Source organism: Balaenoptera ricei, chromosome 6 (genome assembly GCF_028023285.1).
Source record: "Balaenoptera ricei isolate mBalRic1 chromosome 6, mBalRic1.hap2, whole genome shotgun sequence".
Classification (NCBI taxonomy): Eukaryota; Metazoa; Chordata; class Mammalia; order Artiodactyla; family Balaenopteridae; genus Balaenoptera; species Balaenoptera ricei.
Genome location: NC_082644.1, coordinates 15,650,603 through 15,666,160, shown reverse-complemented (window position 1 = coordinate 15,666,160; position 15,558 = coordinate 15,650,603). Strand labels below are relative to the sequence as shown.

Sequence of the window (15,558 nt, the reverse complement as noted above, 5' to 3'; positions counted from 1 at the left end):
AGACCCTCCAGCCCTAGTCAGTCTTTCAGCTGACCACAGACCAATGAAAACTTGACCACAACCCGAGAGAGACTCTGAGCCAGAAACACACAGCTAAGCCACTCCCAATTCCTGACACACACAAGCAATCAGATTATAAATGCTTGTAGTTTTAAGCTTCAACATTTTCAGGAGATGTGTAGGCAGCAATAGATAACTATTACAGTGTACATGATGCAGTGAGGATGGGATACCATTGAATCACTCAACCTCACTCTTCCCTTCCCACCTCTGTCCCTCCCTTCTGTTTATTCATCTATGTCTAATGAAATGCACTAATATGCTGCGGGTGATATATCTAGATAATGGAAAAACAATGAGATTTCTGTATATATGTATCATTTTAATCTTCCACAGCAAATATGTCCAACTTAAAATATAAATATTGTTTTTAAATATACAATGCTCTACCCTGTTTATAAGAGAAGCCTTTTTAGTATGATAGAATCTACTTTAATGTAATTATTTCTCTCAACAAACCAATGCTTGTAAGCAAGCACTACCGTGAAAAATACTAAATTTTTTTAGACCTGAGACAACATTTTTGAAAGGGAAATTCCAGCCAGTTTCCTGAAGAGCCAACTGCTTACCAACATTTACAGTAATCTCTGTGATTCAGCAGTAGCAGAATGAATTTACTGAATGGTAAGCATCCAATATCATGATTTTAGAAAAGTAATGATCTAGAAAAGTAATTAGTATGAAACTATTGCCATTTTAACCATCCCCTGAATGTGCCTTGCTTTGCTTTAGAAAAATAATTTCCAGATTTTCTGCTTTTGCTTATAAGAAGATAAGAATTACGAAGCGTCCATCTTGAGCAGGCTGACCAAGAAATGCAGCCTGGCCTAGGTCCCAGCTAGGACCTGGGGTTTGTGTGAGGTGGGGTGAGAGGGTGGAGCTCTGCAGAGTCTCTGTGTGATTATGGCTTTATAGGGTAGAGTCACAGGGTTTGAACAAGTTTGGCTTTCGGCCAAAGCACCTCGTGATATTTTTAACTATTAAAAGGAAGTAAAAGGGAATAGAATGTAGTTCTGCTGCTACATCCTGTATTTTAAAGCAGGAAATCCCTGATCATGCAGAGTATTTGAACAAAGCAGAAAGTTTTTTGGGTTGTTTTTCCCTCCCATTTCTAGCCAAGAACAAAACAAATTCTTGGAAGAACTAGGTAAGGGGCTGGAGTCGAGGATTAATTGGTGTTAAATCCAGGAGGATTGGAGGAGGTCAGAAAGATGAAAGAGGAGGTGGGGTTGGACTGCAATCAAGAAAATCAGCACCATTCTCCTGCCTAGCACCCCTCTGAAGTGTAATCCATGGAAATACGTCTTTATTCTGTCCCTCCCACTGCCCCATGAGGATGGGAGAGTGGGTCAGCCTGGCCCGCCGAGCACAGGCATGGTTGGCCCATGCGAGCTGCCCTGTATTATGGAATCGGGCCAGCAGTCCAGCGCACAGGGCACCAGACCCATCCAGTTAGCATGCTTTGGCAAAAGTAGCTGAGGCTCACAGCCCAAAAAACACCAGTCCTGCTTCTGATTCCACGCTCACTCCTGATTGCATTTTCTTTCAAAGGAGAAAGATTGTATAATAAAGACTTTTTGTTTAAAATTTTTTTTGCATTGTTCATTCTGAACTATGTTGATAATATCATCCCTGACATAGCAACAGAGTTTTTTTTTTCCCTCATGCGTTGTCTTCAAATCCTCTCACAGAGCCCAGGCACCTATTCTGCACTTTACTCAAGGCCAATGCCAAGTTCCTTTCAGTGAACAAAATGCCTCCCATGATTCTGTGCGGCTCGAGGAAGAGGAGAGGGACATGGGCTTGGGAACCGCACTGTGGAGTCCATGGCAACAGCCTACAGATATCAGAGGCCCAACCCAGGTCCTGGTGGGTGAGACGGAGAATAGAGGAAGACGCTGGGAACTGTGAGGAGTGGGATGGGGGTTTGGAAACAGCTTAGTCCTGATAAACTAGAGAGATGGGGCAGTCTAGGGTGACCTGGACATATGTCTCTGAGCCTGGTGGCAGGAAGCACAGCCTTGCCCCAGTGTGGATAATGACATGGAATTGTGAAATCAGGGCCCTGTTGCCATGGAGAGACATTCAGAGAGTCATGAAGATAAATAATATGCAGTTATTTATCTATAAAATAGTGTTTGAGCTCTGTAGTCACATCCAGGCCACATTGTTTCTTGTGGATCTCACTTGCATGCTGTAGTGTATATAGAAGTAGAAATATATAATGCAGTACACATGAAACCTATGTAATATTATAAACCAGTGTTACTTCAATTTAAACAAAAAAGAAAGAAAAATAACTGTCTAACATGTCCAAAGTATTCTATTATGTAGAGCTTTAAATTTACAAAATTATAGAGGCCAAAGTTAATTCACAATAGTAAAATACAGTCCTTTGCTTATACGTAAAATCGTCTTAGCAATTCAATAGTAAATTGGTCATTACTTAACAAATAATTTTAAATGTCTATGGAAAAAAATTCCACTTGGGTTCCCAATAAGTACTGCCATTTCTATGCATTTATATGCTCCATCATTCTTGAAAATCTGAAGCCAATAACAAATTACATTAGATGTTTTTATAAGTACATTGATTTACCTTATTCTTTTAAATAATTGGCAGAGTATTTTATTGTTTGAATGAACCACACTTTTACTTTCCCCTCCTCTGGATAGTTGTTTCAACTATATCCTATTTGTGTTTTTGCTAATTCCAACAGCATGGTAGTAAATACCCTTGTACGTATCATACATCCATATAGACTTGTGTACCAGTCTATTGCATAACTCCTTAGGAGTGGAATTGTTTCATCAGTGGCATAAATGATTTTAGAATTTTTTAGATAACAACAAACTGTTCTCCAAAAGAAGGCCGGACCATTTTAACTCACATCAAGAGTCCACAAGTATGCCTGTTTCCCTGCACCCTTGACACACTGAACTTTAATTCTTTGCTAGTCTAAGAAGTAAATATGGGGCACCACAGTGCTGTGGTTTTGATTCCTCGGTGCCAGTAGAGATTTCCAAGGATCCATGAGATTTCTGAGATGGGGAGTGGATGACCAGGAGACCCCAGATCAAGCAGCAGGGGAGGGGGCAGGGGGACAGCAGTCCCAGCTCTGCACTTGAATGGTGTCACCCAGGGCCAGTTACTGCCCCCAGCCCTGCCTGTCATGAGCTGAGGCCCATGTGTTCGGGCTCTTGGAAGGGTGACATGAGATGAGCTGCAGAGCTGAGCTTGGTCCTCACCCAGGTCCCCATTCTGCACATGTGATGGGGCCCCATTTCTGTTGTAGGTCTCTACCCCAGGTTTCTCTCTCTTTCAAAATGGCAACTGTGAGGTTCAGAAGCTCGGAAGCTCAGTCAGGCCATAGGAGTCTCGGGGCTGCAGCTGGAGACTGCAGGCCTGCTCTGCTCCTCCCAGCTCTGGGACCCTGCGTACCCGTGCTTCCTGCTATAAAACGGCAGGAAGTGAACGTCTGCAGGGCCCTCTGGAAGCTGCTGAGAGCCGTGTGGGCACTATGTGAGGCTGCGTGGGAGGACGAATCCCATCCTCAAGGCTGGTGTCGGTCACGCTGGTGCTGGGAGGGCCACAGGGCACGTGGTCTCCCACCCCCCAGCCCCGCATGTATTGGCACCGTGGTGTGGGCTCCCTGGGGTGGGGCAGGAGCTTCTGAAGCACAGGGTGGAGTGCTGTGCTGGGGGGGGTCATGGAGGAACTCAGAGGAGCCCAGCGTCAGGTGGCGTCAGGGATGGCAGTTCAGGGCCTCAGGCCTGGTGAGCCCAAATGCTCTCAGCTGTTCCTCTGGTGAGCGCCTTGCACAGGTGCAGTTTGAAGGGTGAAGGCATCCATCCATGAGGCTGCACGTGGCTGGTCACCCCGGCCCCTGCTAAGAAGGTCTCAGTCCCTGTCCTTGGACCACTTCCCCTCAGCCAGGGATGGAGAGAAGCATGGCTCCAACCTTCTGTGTCGGGGCTGGAGGAGTAGGGCCAGTGACATGCACGGAGCATGTGCAGCTGGGCAGACGTGTCCTGCACTCAACCAGGGATTGGGTATCCGTTACTCAGTGTAATTTTCCTAACAACTCAGGGATGGTTTTTAACCTGTGTTTAATATAGAGAAAATGAGATTCAGAAGGAATACATTTCTGATATTTCTGGCCTGACCATCTTTATAATAGCAGGTATATTTTGCCCTGGGAATAGCATCTCCTGCAGTTCCTCTTCAGGTATGTGTGAGAAGGGGGGCAAGGAAGAAAGGATCTACGTTGTACTTAACACCCCAGTGTGCTAACACTTTAGACAACCACGTTGGTTTAGGGGACCTCCCAACTTTAGGGGAGGTGAGATAATTCCAGTTTACAGATGAGAAACTATAGCTCAGAGAGGAAAAGTGGACTGGGTCTGAAGTCTGTAGAGAGGAACTGAGAGGGAGAGGGGGAAAATAGGAATGTTTATTTTTTAAAAGTAAAATATAAAGGCAATTTCAGTGTTCAGCTAGAAGAATTTCATTACTAAGTCATTGGAGTTTAGTTAAGTATTAAGGGTGAGTCAATAGTTAACCTCTGATATCTCGGCAGCGCCCCTATTATGCAGTCTGCCCACTCTGGTTAATGGGAGCATGAACAATGCCAGCCCCGGCGAGCCTCGATGCCTGTCAGCCTGCTGATTTCCAGTGGTCTCTTCTCAGCCTGGGGTGGGTCCCTCCCGCGCGTGCACAGATCAGCGCTCACCCACACACTGGATGGGCCCCTCTGCACGTCTCCAGAGCTCTCTCTGGGCAGCTTTTCTTCTCCAGTTCTCGCCCTGCATTCAGCCTCCTGGAACTCCTCTCTGTCCCCTCAACAGAGGCCACGGGGCCCCTGTCGGATCCCTTCCTGAACTTCAGCCTGGAAACTGTCCTTAGGCAGGATGCTGAGGCCAACCCTAGGCTCACCTCCTTTGTGTCCTGGGGACGGTGCTGTTATTCACCCGCGAAGTATTGGTTTGGCCAAAAAGTTCATCTGGTTAATGAACATGTTGTTCAATAAAGTTCTTGGTGAAAATGAAAAAATGTGTCTCATTTTTACTTAAAACCGAACGAACTTTTTGGCCAGCCCAATACTTGATGAGCTCTTCTTCATTCTGGGAAAGTCTGGGCCCTGGGGGAAGGAAACAAATGGCTCCATGTGTCCCCTGCTCCTGGGAGCTCACAGTCTGTGGAGGAAGTGAGACCAGGGACCTAAATAACCAAAAGAAAATGGCCTGAGATCCCATGACCCTCACCTCACCCCACCTCCAGAGAGCCTGTGATGTGATTCCTCTGTGGATTTCCTCTGACAGAGGTGAGGCCCTGGGTTATGATATTACTACTGGAGGATGTGGGTTTTTGGTTTTTTGGTTTTTTTTTAAATTAAAATCAGCTTTGTGAGTAATGATTACACTAAAGAGAGCTTGTACTGAAATACAGCTTTTACCATGGGCCAAGCTCTTTATACACATAGACTCTCATTGAATTCTCCCAAAAGCCCTGCTGGGTAAGATCTCTGATTATCCTTGTCCGATGAGCAATGTGAGACGAAGATAGGTAGACGTGGCCTGCTGGAGGTCCCCCAGCTCTTAGGTGGAGGGGCAGGCAGGCGAGCAACCCCAAGGTTGGGAACTGGGTCCCCTGCTGACCACTCCCCAGGCGAACATTTGGTCTCTGAGGCGTGCAGTCAGGCAGCACAGGGTCACCACTGGAGGGTCCCTGTGAGGTCATTTAGTCACTTCCTTTCCTCTCCAACCTCATATTTACCCTTATTCACATTTACCCTTATTTACCTGAATAAGGGTAAATGTGAGGTTGGAGAGGAAAGGAAGTGACTTCCCAGGATCGTGTAGCTGTTTAGTGTCTGGCCCTGGATGAGAAGCCTGATGCCTGGATTCTCACCCTGTGGTCTTTTTACACAGTTAAAAAGAAGCCATAAACCTCAGAATCAGATCTCAAGCCACAGGAAGACCTTGAGGACAGATCTGAAGCTGATGTCAGTTTACCAAATTACAGCTTAATTTAAGATAAGCAAGGCAGTTTTAAGGGTTGTATGCTCTAGAGGGGATAAAGGAGATTGCTTGAGTTGATTCTTGATCCAACAAAACTAGCTAGAGTGAGGATCAAATTTGGTTCTAGAAGAGTCTAAAGCATGCATTGCTTTGAGGCAAAAAAAGACAAGGAAATTCCCAGCTGACACTCATCTCTGGGAAGAGCTAGGGTCCATGGAGTCTTATGCAGCCCAAGAACTGGAACACAGGGCCTCCTCTCTTCTCATCTTCCTTCTTTCCTTTACCTCGCCTCTGGCGTTTGGTTCTCTCTCTCTCCCTCTCTCTCTCTCTCTCTCTCTCATACACACACACACACACACACACACACACACACATCCAAGGATGGACACACCCTGGATCCCTCAAGCAGAGACGGCTGACCTCAAACTAGCAAGCCTCCTCCCTGCCCTCCCTTCACTCCTCCCTCCCATTACTTTGACCTTGTTCTTATCTGTGATCCTGTCTGTGTGGACTTTCCCCTCCATGTCCACCTGTGTCCCTGCCACCCGTGGCATTGTCACCTCTGCTTTGCAGCCCCTCCAGGCTCTTTTCACCTTGGCGACCTTGCGGGGGTGGGGGGACCTGGGGCTTGGGTAACCGGGGCTAAGTTTGCTTGGCAACTAAACAGTCTGATCCTTGATCCAGAAATTGCACGACGTGATGGTGTGTGTATAGTCTGCTAGCATGTATGTTTGTATACATATACACATGTATACATGGATACAAATACATACATGCTACCCAGGTCTACACAGACACACAAGGACTCACATAGATAACTGTGGCAAGGTAACTTGTTAAATCGTTAGTAGGATCTCAGCCCTGTCAGAGTTTCAACAAGATATTGAGAAATGCGGGACGTCTCTTTCAAGATCAGGGTAGAAGGACCGCGACTTCAGTCACCCTGACACTCCCCCAGTCTCTCCCTGCTCTCTCGCTCTGATGAAAGAAGCTGCTGTGTGGTGTGCAGCCCTATGGAGAGGCCCACAGCACAAAGACCGAGGGTAGCCTCCTGCCAACTGCCCCCAAGAACTGAATCCTGCCACCACCTAGTGTGTGAGCTTGGAAGCTTGTCCTTCCCCACTCAGGTCTTGAAGTGACCGCAGCCCCAGTCTTGTGAGACCCAGAATCAGAGAACCCAACTACGCTGGGCCTGGATTCCTGATCCCTAGAAATGGTGATGTAATAAAGGCTGTGGTTTTTAAAACACTAAGTTTTAGAGTAATTTCTACCAATACGGGCTTTTACGTATCCTGCAAAACTGCTCAGGTTCATCCCAAGCGGACTGTGAAATAAAGCCTATTGACCGTGGAATATCACCCCTAACACCTTCACCTTCTCACCCCGCAGGCTCCAGTAAAACTTTAACAGACACAGAAACAGATGGAGGCCCAATCAGACTGCCCAGTTCAAGGACAATTCAGATGATTCGTTACAAGGGCCTCATACAGGAAAAATTTCTTTTCAAGAATTTATTTTAAAGTAATTATAAATTCACCTCTTACTCCTGATTTGTGATCTAAAATATTTTTCTTCTCAATCCTGATGTAATATGTAATAACTCACAGGCAGGGGCAGTGGCAAGAGGGGGGCCCAAGGGAGTGTGCAGCTCTGCACCCAGCACCTTCGCTCTGGGGAAGGGGACAGGGGTGGGACCACGGGGCCTCCCAGGAACTCTAGGTGGGTGGGAAGGCCAGACCCTAAGGTCCAAGGGAAGGGAATTGGGGCTCCATGAGGTTGCAGGGCTGAGCCACTGGGCCCACTGATGAGGATGCAGAAAGGCCAGTGGGGAGAGAAAGGGAAGGTGGCCCAGGAGCTGCAGGAGGCCCCCAGGTGAGGGGTCACAGAATGACCCCAGCAAGCAGGGCCCCACCCCCTCTTCCCAGCGGCTCTGTCAGAGCCGGTCTGCACCTCCAGAGAGCCCAGCAGGCCCAGGTGTGGCCCAGAGACATCACCTGGGGAGGCTGTGGGGAAGCCGGGCCAGGCTGGGGGTCCCTCTCCCAGGGGAAGGCAGGGAGGAGGGGCTGGATTCCAGTCCCCCAGGAACCCGGCGCCCGGAAATCCAGAGTCAGAGCAGGAGACACACCCATGCAGGGCGAGCTTGAGCCCGAGGCATAAAAGGGAGAAGGATGGAGCGGGTCACACAGCAAGAACACACACCCCTGCACCCGGGTCACTCAGCACTGTTCTAGAGGAGGACAGGAGGATGGAGGAGAAAAGCACACATAAAATTACATAAAATTGCATATTTAATTTGTTCACGAGTTCATAAAATTGCATATTTATATAAAATTATAAAATTTTTAATATAACATTGCATATTTAATTTGGTCACGAATTCATAAACACATGAGTATTTTGTACCTAATGATCTTTCTTGTATTGTTTGACGTTTCTAAGAAAATCTTCAAGAAGGGGTCCCCTCATTGAGAAGAGACTTGAGCAGACATCCAATTTTCAAGTAAAACTTCACAAGTATCATATTTGCACTGGCATAAAGCAATATAGCATGCAAGTTCGTGTTTCTTAAAGATTCTCATTGGTAAAACACGCCATAAACATGTGAACAAGTGAATATAGCTGACAAACACTGGCAAGGCTAATACTTTAGATGGGCACTCAAGGGAGTCTTCTGAGAAAGGGACAAGTGACCCAACACTTAATTGACAAGAATTCATTTATATTTCCCTCTGAAGATGAAGGCAAAGTGTCCTGCACAGAGGGAACAGCAAAGGCAGGAAACACCTGACTTCCAGGAAAGGGAGGGACATCAGGGCCAGGGGCATATAGCACCAAGACCACAGGGGTCGGCCCTTCTGTAAACTCAAGTGGACTCCACATGCTATATCCTGATGTGCCTAAATTTCAGGCAATTCCAGTTTTGGCCACATTAGCCACATCAACCTTAGGGAAGACAACACACAAAGCTTTGAGATGGAATAGACCAAAAACCCCTGAGAATTGTTTCCGCCATTAAATTATCCTGCAGCAGTTGGAACACTATGCAGAAGGGTTTAATGGAAGAAAGATTTTTTTAAAAAGCAATAAAAGGACCAAACCTTAATATAGCAGCCATTTTAGGTCAATTCTCACAGTATTTAAGAACTGGTGTTTTTGTGTGAGTCTCTTCTGCAGAAGGCCAAAGCTTCCAAAGCTGCTGAGATCCTTTATATAGCCAATTCAGATAAGCAGGAGGAGGCCCAGGCATGACAGCACAGTTCACGGACGCCAGATACAGGGCTGCACACGGATGCCACTTCTCACTCTCTGCTCACTTGTAAACTCCTACCTATAAAAAATGTAAATATTCACACAGCTATAAAATTGACATGTATAAAGTGGGCCCTGTAGAAGTCACCAGGCATCCAAAAGTGACCAAACTTCCTTTGAGGGAGAAGATGCTCTCAGTGCTCTCCCCACAGTGGGCTTTTTCTCCTTTCCTTTTTTTTTTTTTTTTTTTTTTTTTTGCTTTTGTTGTTGTTGTTGTTTTGTGTTTGTTTTTGTTCTTTTGTGCTTTTTGTTGTTGTTGTTTTGTTTTTCTTGCCTCGCAGCTTTTGGTATCTTACTTCCCCGACCAGGGATTGAACCCGGGCCCTCAGCAGTGAAAACGCAGAGTCCTAACCACTGAACTGCCAGGGAATTTCCTCCTTTTGTATTTCTAATTGTTTTTGATTGCCAGCTCTCATCCAGGTAACCCATGTAAACATCCTAGAAACTAGAGTTCCAAAATTCCTTTCTTCACTTATATAAATATATATATAAACATAAAAGTAGTAAGATTCACAATATGTTTGCACTTTAACGATGTGTATTATGTTACACATCATTAAATGCATACATATCAACATGAATGACGAATACAAATAACAAATACAAATAAAAAGTGCAAGTCTATTAGGATAAAAAAGTGTCTTCAACTGAAAGACTGAGGTCCTCAAACACTCAGGACACAGCAGAGCCTTCTTTGCTCTCTTCATAGACATACTTTCCCGAGTTCAGTAGGTGGTCCTGAATATTCTGCTTTGCCAATCTTTGCCCCAGCTTTTCCAAGGCGTCCAGCAGGGTGTTGACTGAGGCCTCCCGTCCCTTGTTGCTGACCCAGGCCTCTAGCATTTCATACAAGGCATCCCGAGGGACCCGGACCCCTTCTCTGACCAGAAGGATCTCATTTTGCGTGAGGCCCAACTTCCTCATGAGCGAATCCCAGGAGTCACACGGCACGATGGTTGCAAAGTCATCAAAGAACAGCCTCAGGTCTAAGTTGTGGGAAAGTCACAGAGACAGAGTTGGGACAGGCTTCAGAAAGGGCAGAGGACCCTCAATCAGGCCTAGACCCCAGGGTGGGACCTCAGGAGCTCCCCCTGCTGGTGAACCTGCTGCTCTGCGCCCCTGACATGCTTCCCATCAGCAGAGAATCAGGCCCCACTGCATGGGCCTCACCTGTGCCCAAGGCACTGCAGGGAGCCCAGGTCACCAGAGAGTCCTGCCCTAAGGGGGGGATGAGGGCCCACCAGGGAGGGGAGATGGACGTCATGGAGGGCGAAGGCAGTCTGTGGTAGGAGACAGAGGGCGGGACACAGCGGTGCAACAGACCTCAGAGGAGGGCACCTGCCGTTCTCACGACAGTGAGGTCCCCCGGCTGCCACCTCTGCACTGGGGACAGAGCGAGGGCCTGGAGGGAGGAAGGTCTCTGGCCTCACGCCCAGCTCGGCCTCGCTGACTGACGCTGTGGCAGAGCTGGATGGGGACAGACTCGGAGCAAGAATTTAACCCATAAAATGGAGCAAACACCACCCACCTCCGGGACTGTACTGGGGATTCAAGGAGATGTGTGTGAAATGCAGTGCACACCACCGTCCACAGGTACATAAGGTGGGCACCGAACACAAATTTGTATTTTCTAACAGCTACACTGAAAAACGTAAAAAGTAACAAGTAATAACTAATTTTCATAAAATATGGTACTAACTCAATATATTCTAAAAATTTTCTTTTCAACATGTAATCAATATCCAACAAACTGTTAATGAGACATATTACAGTCCTTTTTCCTACCAAGTCTTTGCAGTACAGTATCGAGTGATACCACAGCTCTTCAGAGCTGGCCACAGGTCGGGTGCTCCACAGCCTCCTGCGGCCAGTGGGTGCCCTGCTGGACGGCACAGCCCCTTAGATGCCTCAGGGTGGGCCAACCTGGCCCTGAGCAGCAAGGGAGGAGGGAGGATGGGGGGAGGGAAGGACAGGGAGGTGTTAGGGGACACTGTTAGGGGACAGAGGGGTGCAGGGTGGGGAGAAGAAGAGGGGGCAGAGAGGGAAGTAGAGTCCCGATGGTCCAGTGACAAGCCATCGCCTGCTCTGAGTTGCCCTAACAGCTATGGGGACAGCAGTTAGGACACTGGCCCTCCTCCCTCCACTCGTGCTCCACTGCCCGGGGAAAACACTCACTTTCAGTGGGGTCTGCACCGTTTGCTGGAACCAGCAGCCTTCCTCTCGTGTGAGACCCTTCAGCTCCTGCTGGTTCCTGTAAAACACAGTGGAGAACAGCCTTGGTCTTAATCAGGGGTCCTGGGTTCCAGAACTGAGCCCAGCAAACATTGTTCTGAAATTCTGGCATATGCAGCCATAAGTGAAGCAAAAACACAATGTAGGATATTTGAAGGGAGAAGACAAAATAGTCATTATTTGATACACGATTGTATTCTTACAAAACTCTAATGGTTTAGCGAAAATACTTAAATGTGAATGGATGGATGGATGAATGTTAAAAATTGTAGCAGACAATAAATTATATAAAGAATTACGAGTCAGATAAACTCATAAGGTTACAGAACACTTGTAATACAAAGACACAGCCTCAACAAGAAATAGGAGAAATTTGCCAAAGAAAAACACACATCTAGTTGAGGTATTATAAAACACTTGACTTGAAAATGCTACCTCTCTTCATAAGAAAAATACAGAATATTTAAAAGATCTCAGTTCTTCCTAGATTAATTTATAAATTAAGGTAATACTCAAAAAATCAGCGGCTAAATCGAGCATAAGGAATGAGATGGTAACTCAGAACTATTCAGGGAGTTCCTCATGTCTTATTTATCACAAAATAAATTCCATTTAGCTTTTTTTTTTTTAAATTTTATTTATTTATTTTTGGCTGTATTGGGTCTTCATTGCTGCATGCGGGCTTTCTCCAGCTGCTGCGAGCCGGGGCTACTCTTTGTGGTGGTGTGTGGGCTTCCCATTGCGGTGGCTTCTCTTGTTGCGGAGCACAGGCTCTAAGTGTGCGGGCTTCAGTAGTTGTGGCATGCGGGCTCAGTAGTTGTGGCTCATGGGCTCTAGAGTGCAGGCTCAGTAGTTGTGGCGCTCGGGCTTAGTTGCTCCGCGGCATGTGGGATCTTCCCGGACTAGGGCTCGAACCCGTGTCCCCTGCATTGGCAGGCGGATTCTTAACCACTGCGCCACCAGGGAAGTTCCTCCATTTAGCTTATAAGCTCTATGCTACCAATCACATCATTTAAAAAAAGCCTACCTAAGAAATTAGAGAATTTTATCTTATCTTCTGTTTGATGAAGGACTTTAAAAGCTCTGAGCAATGAAAAATAAATGTATCGATAGATTTAATTACTTAATATATAAAATTCTGCACATTAAAATACTAAACCAAATGAAAAAACACACATGCATGTACTCATGGGCACAAGAACATGTCTGCTTAGAAAGACTCGTAACAGACAAGACAACAATCATGTGAAAATAATCAAAACAAAAAAAATACAAGTTTAAGTCAGTTTTTTGCTTGTTACCAAAAAAGAAATATAATAATGTCATATCAAAACTATTGAAATGATATGACCCCAAACGTCTGTGTGTGTGTGTGTGTACAGTGAAAAATACGTTAAGAGAGTTTACTTCTACTAGGAAGCCACCCCACAAACATGTCTATTCATTGAGACAAATACTAATTTTCAAATAGGTTCAATTTAATAATAATTTTGAAATAAATGTGAAATTCCTAACGTGATGAGGAATGGCTTAAAAGCATGTAACAATCACACAGAAAAATATCATGTAGCTTTAATTCCATCACTGAACAATCATGGGAGTGACGACTCTGGCTATTCTAGACACCAGGGCAGATGATAAGTAGCATAAGAGCTGCCAGTCGACCATAGCAGGGGGTGGGCTCCCTTCCCCTCCATGACCATGATCTCCCTCCATCACCACTTCCCCATGGGACTGGAGACCTGACCAGCATCGGCCTTTCCCTGTTTCTACCGCAGACCTGGGCAAGCAGAAGGGCCAGGGCACCACACTCACCAGCAGACGCTTTGCTTCCCCCTGGGACTGGGCCGTGACATCTGTCGGCTTCACCTGCTCTTCTACCTCCTGCTCAGGGACCAGATCAGTCAGCGAATCTCTGTTGATCAGCATGTTGTTGTGGGCATTGTCCAGAGCCCCAGGACCTCTTAAGGGATGTGAGCGCCAGAAGAGGACCTTGGGAAGGCAAAGAACTGACTCAGGAGTCCATACCCACAGATCCGTGTAGTGTCTGCGGGGGACATTGTGGGTTTTGCCTCCCCACCTACTCCCATGCTGTGCCCCCCAGGTGGGTACAGACTCAGCACATCCAGGGCCCTGCTGATGGCACCAGGACCCTAGTGCTGTGCTAAGGGGGGTTCAGCACCCCTTCCTGACACCCTCCATGCCCCAGGGTGCATCCAGGGTTATGGGGTGAGGGCGCCTCACAAGCAGTAAGAGGGACAGGTTTAGCACTGCCAACCAGCCTTAGGGCTGCTCTCAACAGGCCAGTTGCTCTCCTACAGTCAGCCCAGAGCTCCTAGGCCACTTGAGAGAGCCAGGGACAACAGTATAGGACAAACTGGGGACCGTGTCCACCCAGGGCCAAGCAGTTACTGAGGGCCTGATGCCACCAGGTCCTGGAGAAACCAACTCACTTTGTCCATGCACTTAGGGTCCACACCACGACCTAGAAGAGAAGACGCATCCACCTGAGCAGTGCGGAGGGCCCTCTTGCAGCACCTCCCTCCCCAGGGACAGTGCCAGGGACGGGGTGTGGGCTGGGGACTCAGACACTGAACAAGGAGCCCCGGGCCTGGTGACAGGGAGCGGGCCATTCCAAGTCTGGAGAACCCTCGGGGAGGGAGAAGAGAAGGGGGAAAATGAAATAAAATGAAACCCATGTAAAATCTCTGTGGGGTTCTGCTGAACGACCCTCTCCTCCTGACTCTTGTCACCCAGTCAAGGCGCTGACCACCTCTCTGCCCCGGCTGGGGGTCCTGAAGACATTAAGAACTGACCCTGCCCCCCGCTACACCAGACTTGGCCAGGGGGAAGAGAGGACCGTCAGCTGAGATGGGAGACTGATGTGATCCTGGCTTCGTAGGAGCAGGTGAGGTGGGAGGTGGAGGGGGATCCCGGGGAACAAGATCAGAGCCGGGCCAGGAGGAACCGGAGGAGTGGGGAGACGGAGGGGGGCCAGCGCCTCCCCTTCCCTCCCAGAACCTCACTTCGAATGAAGAACCTCCGGAAAACATATGCGATCAGCACCAGCAGCAGGAGGACACCGGCAGCTACACTTCCGATCACCAGCTGTGAAGCGCCTGAGGAGGGAGAGGGAGTGGTGGGCAGTCTCCGGCTCATGGTCACTGTCTTTCCAGGAACCAGGGCCTCCGCACTGGCCTGGGTACCTGATTTTCGGTCCACACATTTGAGGTCACTGAAGGGGCTACAGGGCGTGGCCACGACCATCCCATCAGGGCACCTGGGTACAGACACAGGGAGGACATGGAGGGGATCCGTCAGGGAAAGCTGGCCGGATGAGGAGAAAGAGGGAACAATCTCTCACCCAGTGTTCCCTGACAAGACAGTGGAGGAAGGACGGGCTCCTACTCTCTGCAGGGCTGGGTCCCTTCACTCCCCCTTGTCGGGGGAGAAGGATCTGGGCTTGTGCACTCCAGCCCCCAGGGCTCCTGCTGAGTGTTCAGAGCTGCCCCTTAAGGAGCTGGGCCTTCTCTGCAAGGCCTGCACTGGCCTCCCTGGGCTGCAGGGGAAGCCTGAGTGAAGGGGCATCTCATCCAAGTCAAGGGTCAGAAGGGTTTGGGCACAAGCCAAGCCTCATCCTCCAGTCAAGCTTTAACACAAGGACCCTCTTGTCCTCCACCTGTTGACTCTTCCTACCAATCGCAGCCAGCACTGGAGCATCAGAGAAGAGCTAATTACTATTGGCCCCTAAATCCCCAAATAGGAAAGATTCAGATCTTATTGGGGAACAAGGGCTGGATGTGAGGCCAGCTGAGTTGGCTCGGGTTTTATGGGAAGCTTGAAGGAGCACACATATGGCCTCATTATGACTTTTGTCTGTGGTAGACACTTGCCTTTCTAGGCTCCTTCTGGGGAGGTGTGGGAAGGGGGCCCTGG

General features: G+C 47.9%; 1 protein-coding gene across 7 annotated transcripts in view; it reads right to left on the bottom strand.

Moving 5' to 3' along the window:
* Positions 1-8,351: 8,351 nt before the first annotated feature.
* Positions 8,352-15,558, bottom strand: part of LOC132368206 (tumor necrosis factor receptor superfamily member 10A-like) — a 45,278-nt gene continuing 38,071 nt past the window's right edge. For 5 of the 7 annotated variants that reach the window (XM_059926876.1, XM_059926875.1, XM_059926881.1 and 2 more), the window contains 5 exons: positions 14,649-14,902; positions 14,076-14,107; positions 13,438-13,614; positions 11,566-11,641; positions 8,352-10,376 (listed from right to left, as the gene is read on the bottom strand). In XM_059926876.1, coding sequence (XP_059782859.1) covers positions 10,063-10,376; positions 11,566-11,641; positions 13,438-13,614; positions 14,076-14,107; positions 14,649-14,902 — 853 coding nt within the window. In that variant the 3' untranslated portion in view covers positions 8,352-10,062. The remainder of the gene's footprint in view (positions 10,377-11,565; positions 11,642-13,437; positions 13,615-14,075; positions 14,108-14,648; positions 14,903-15,558) is intronic. The other 2 variants (XM_059926877.1, XM_059926878.1) reach the window with 2 other exon arrangements.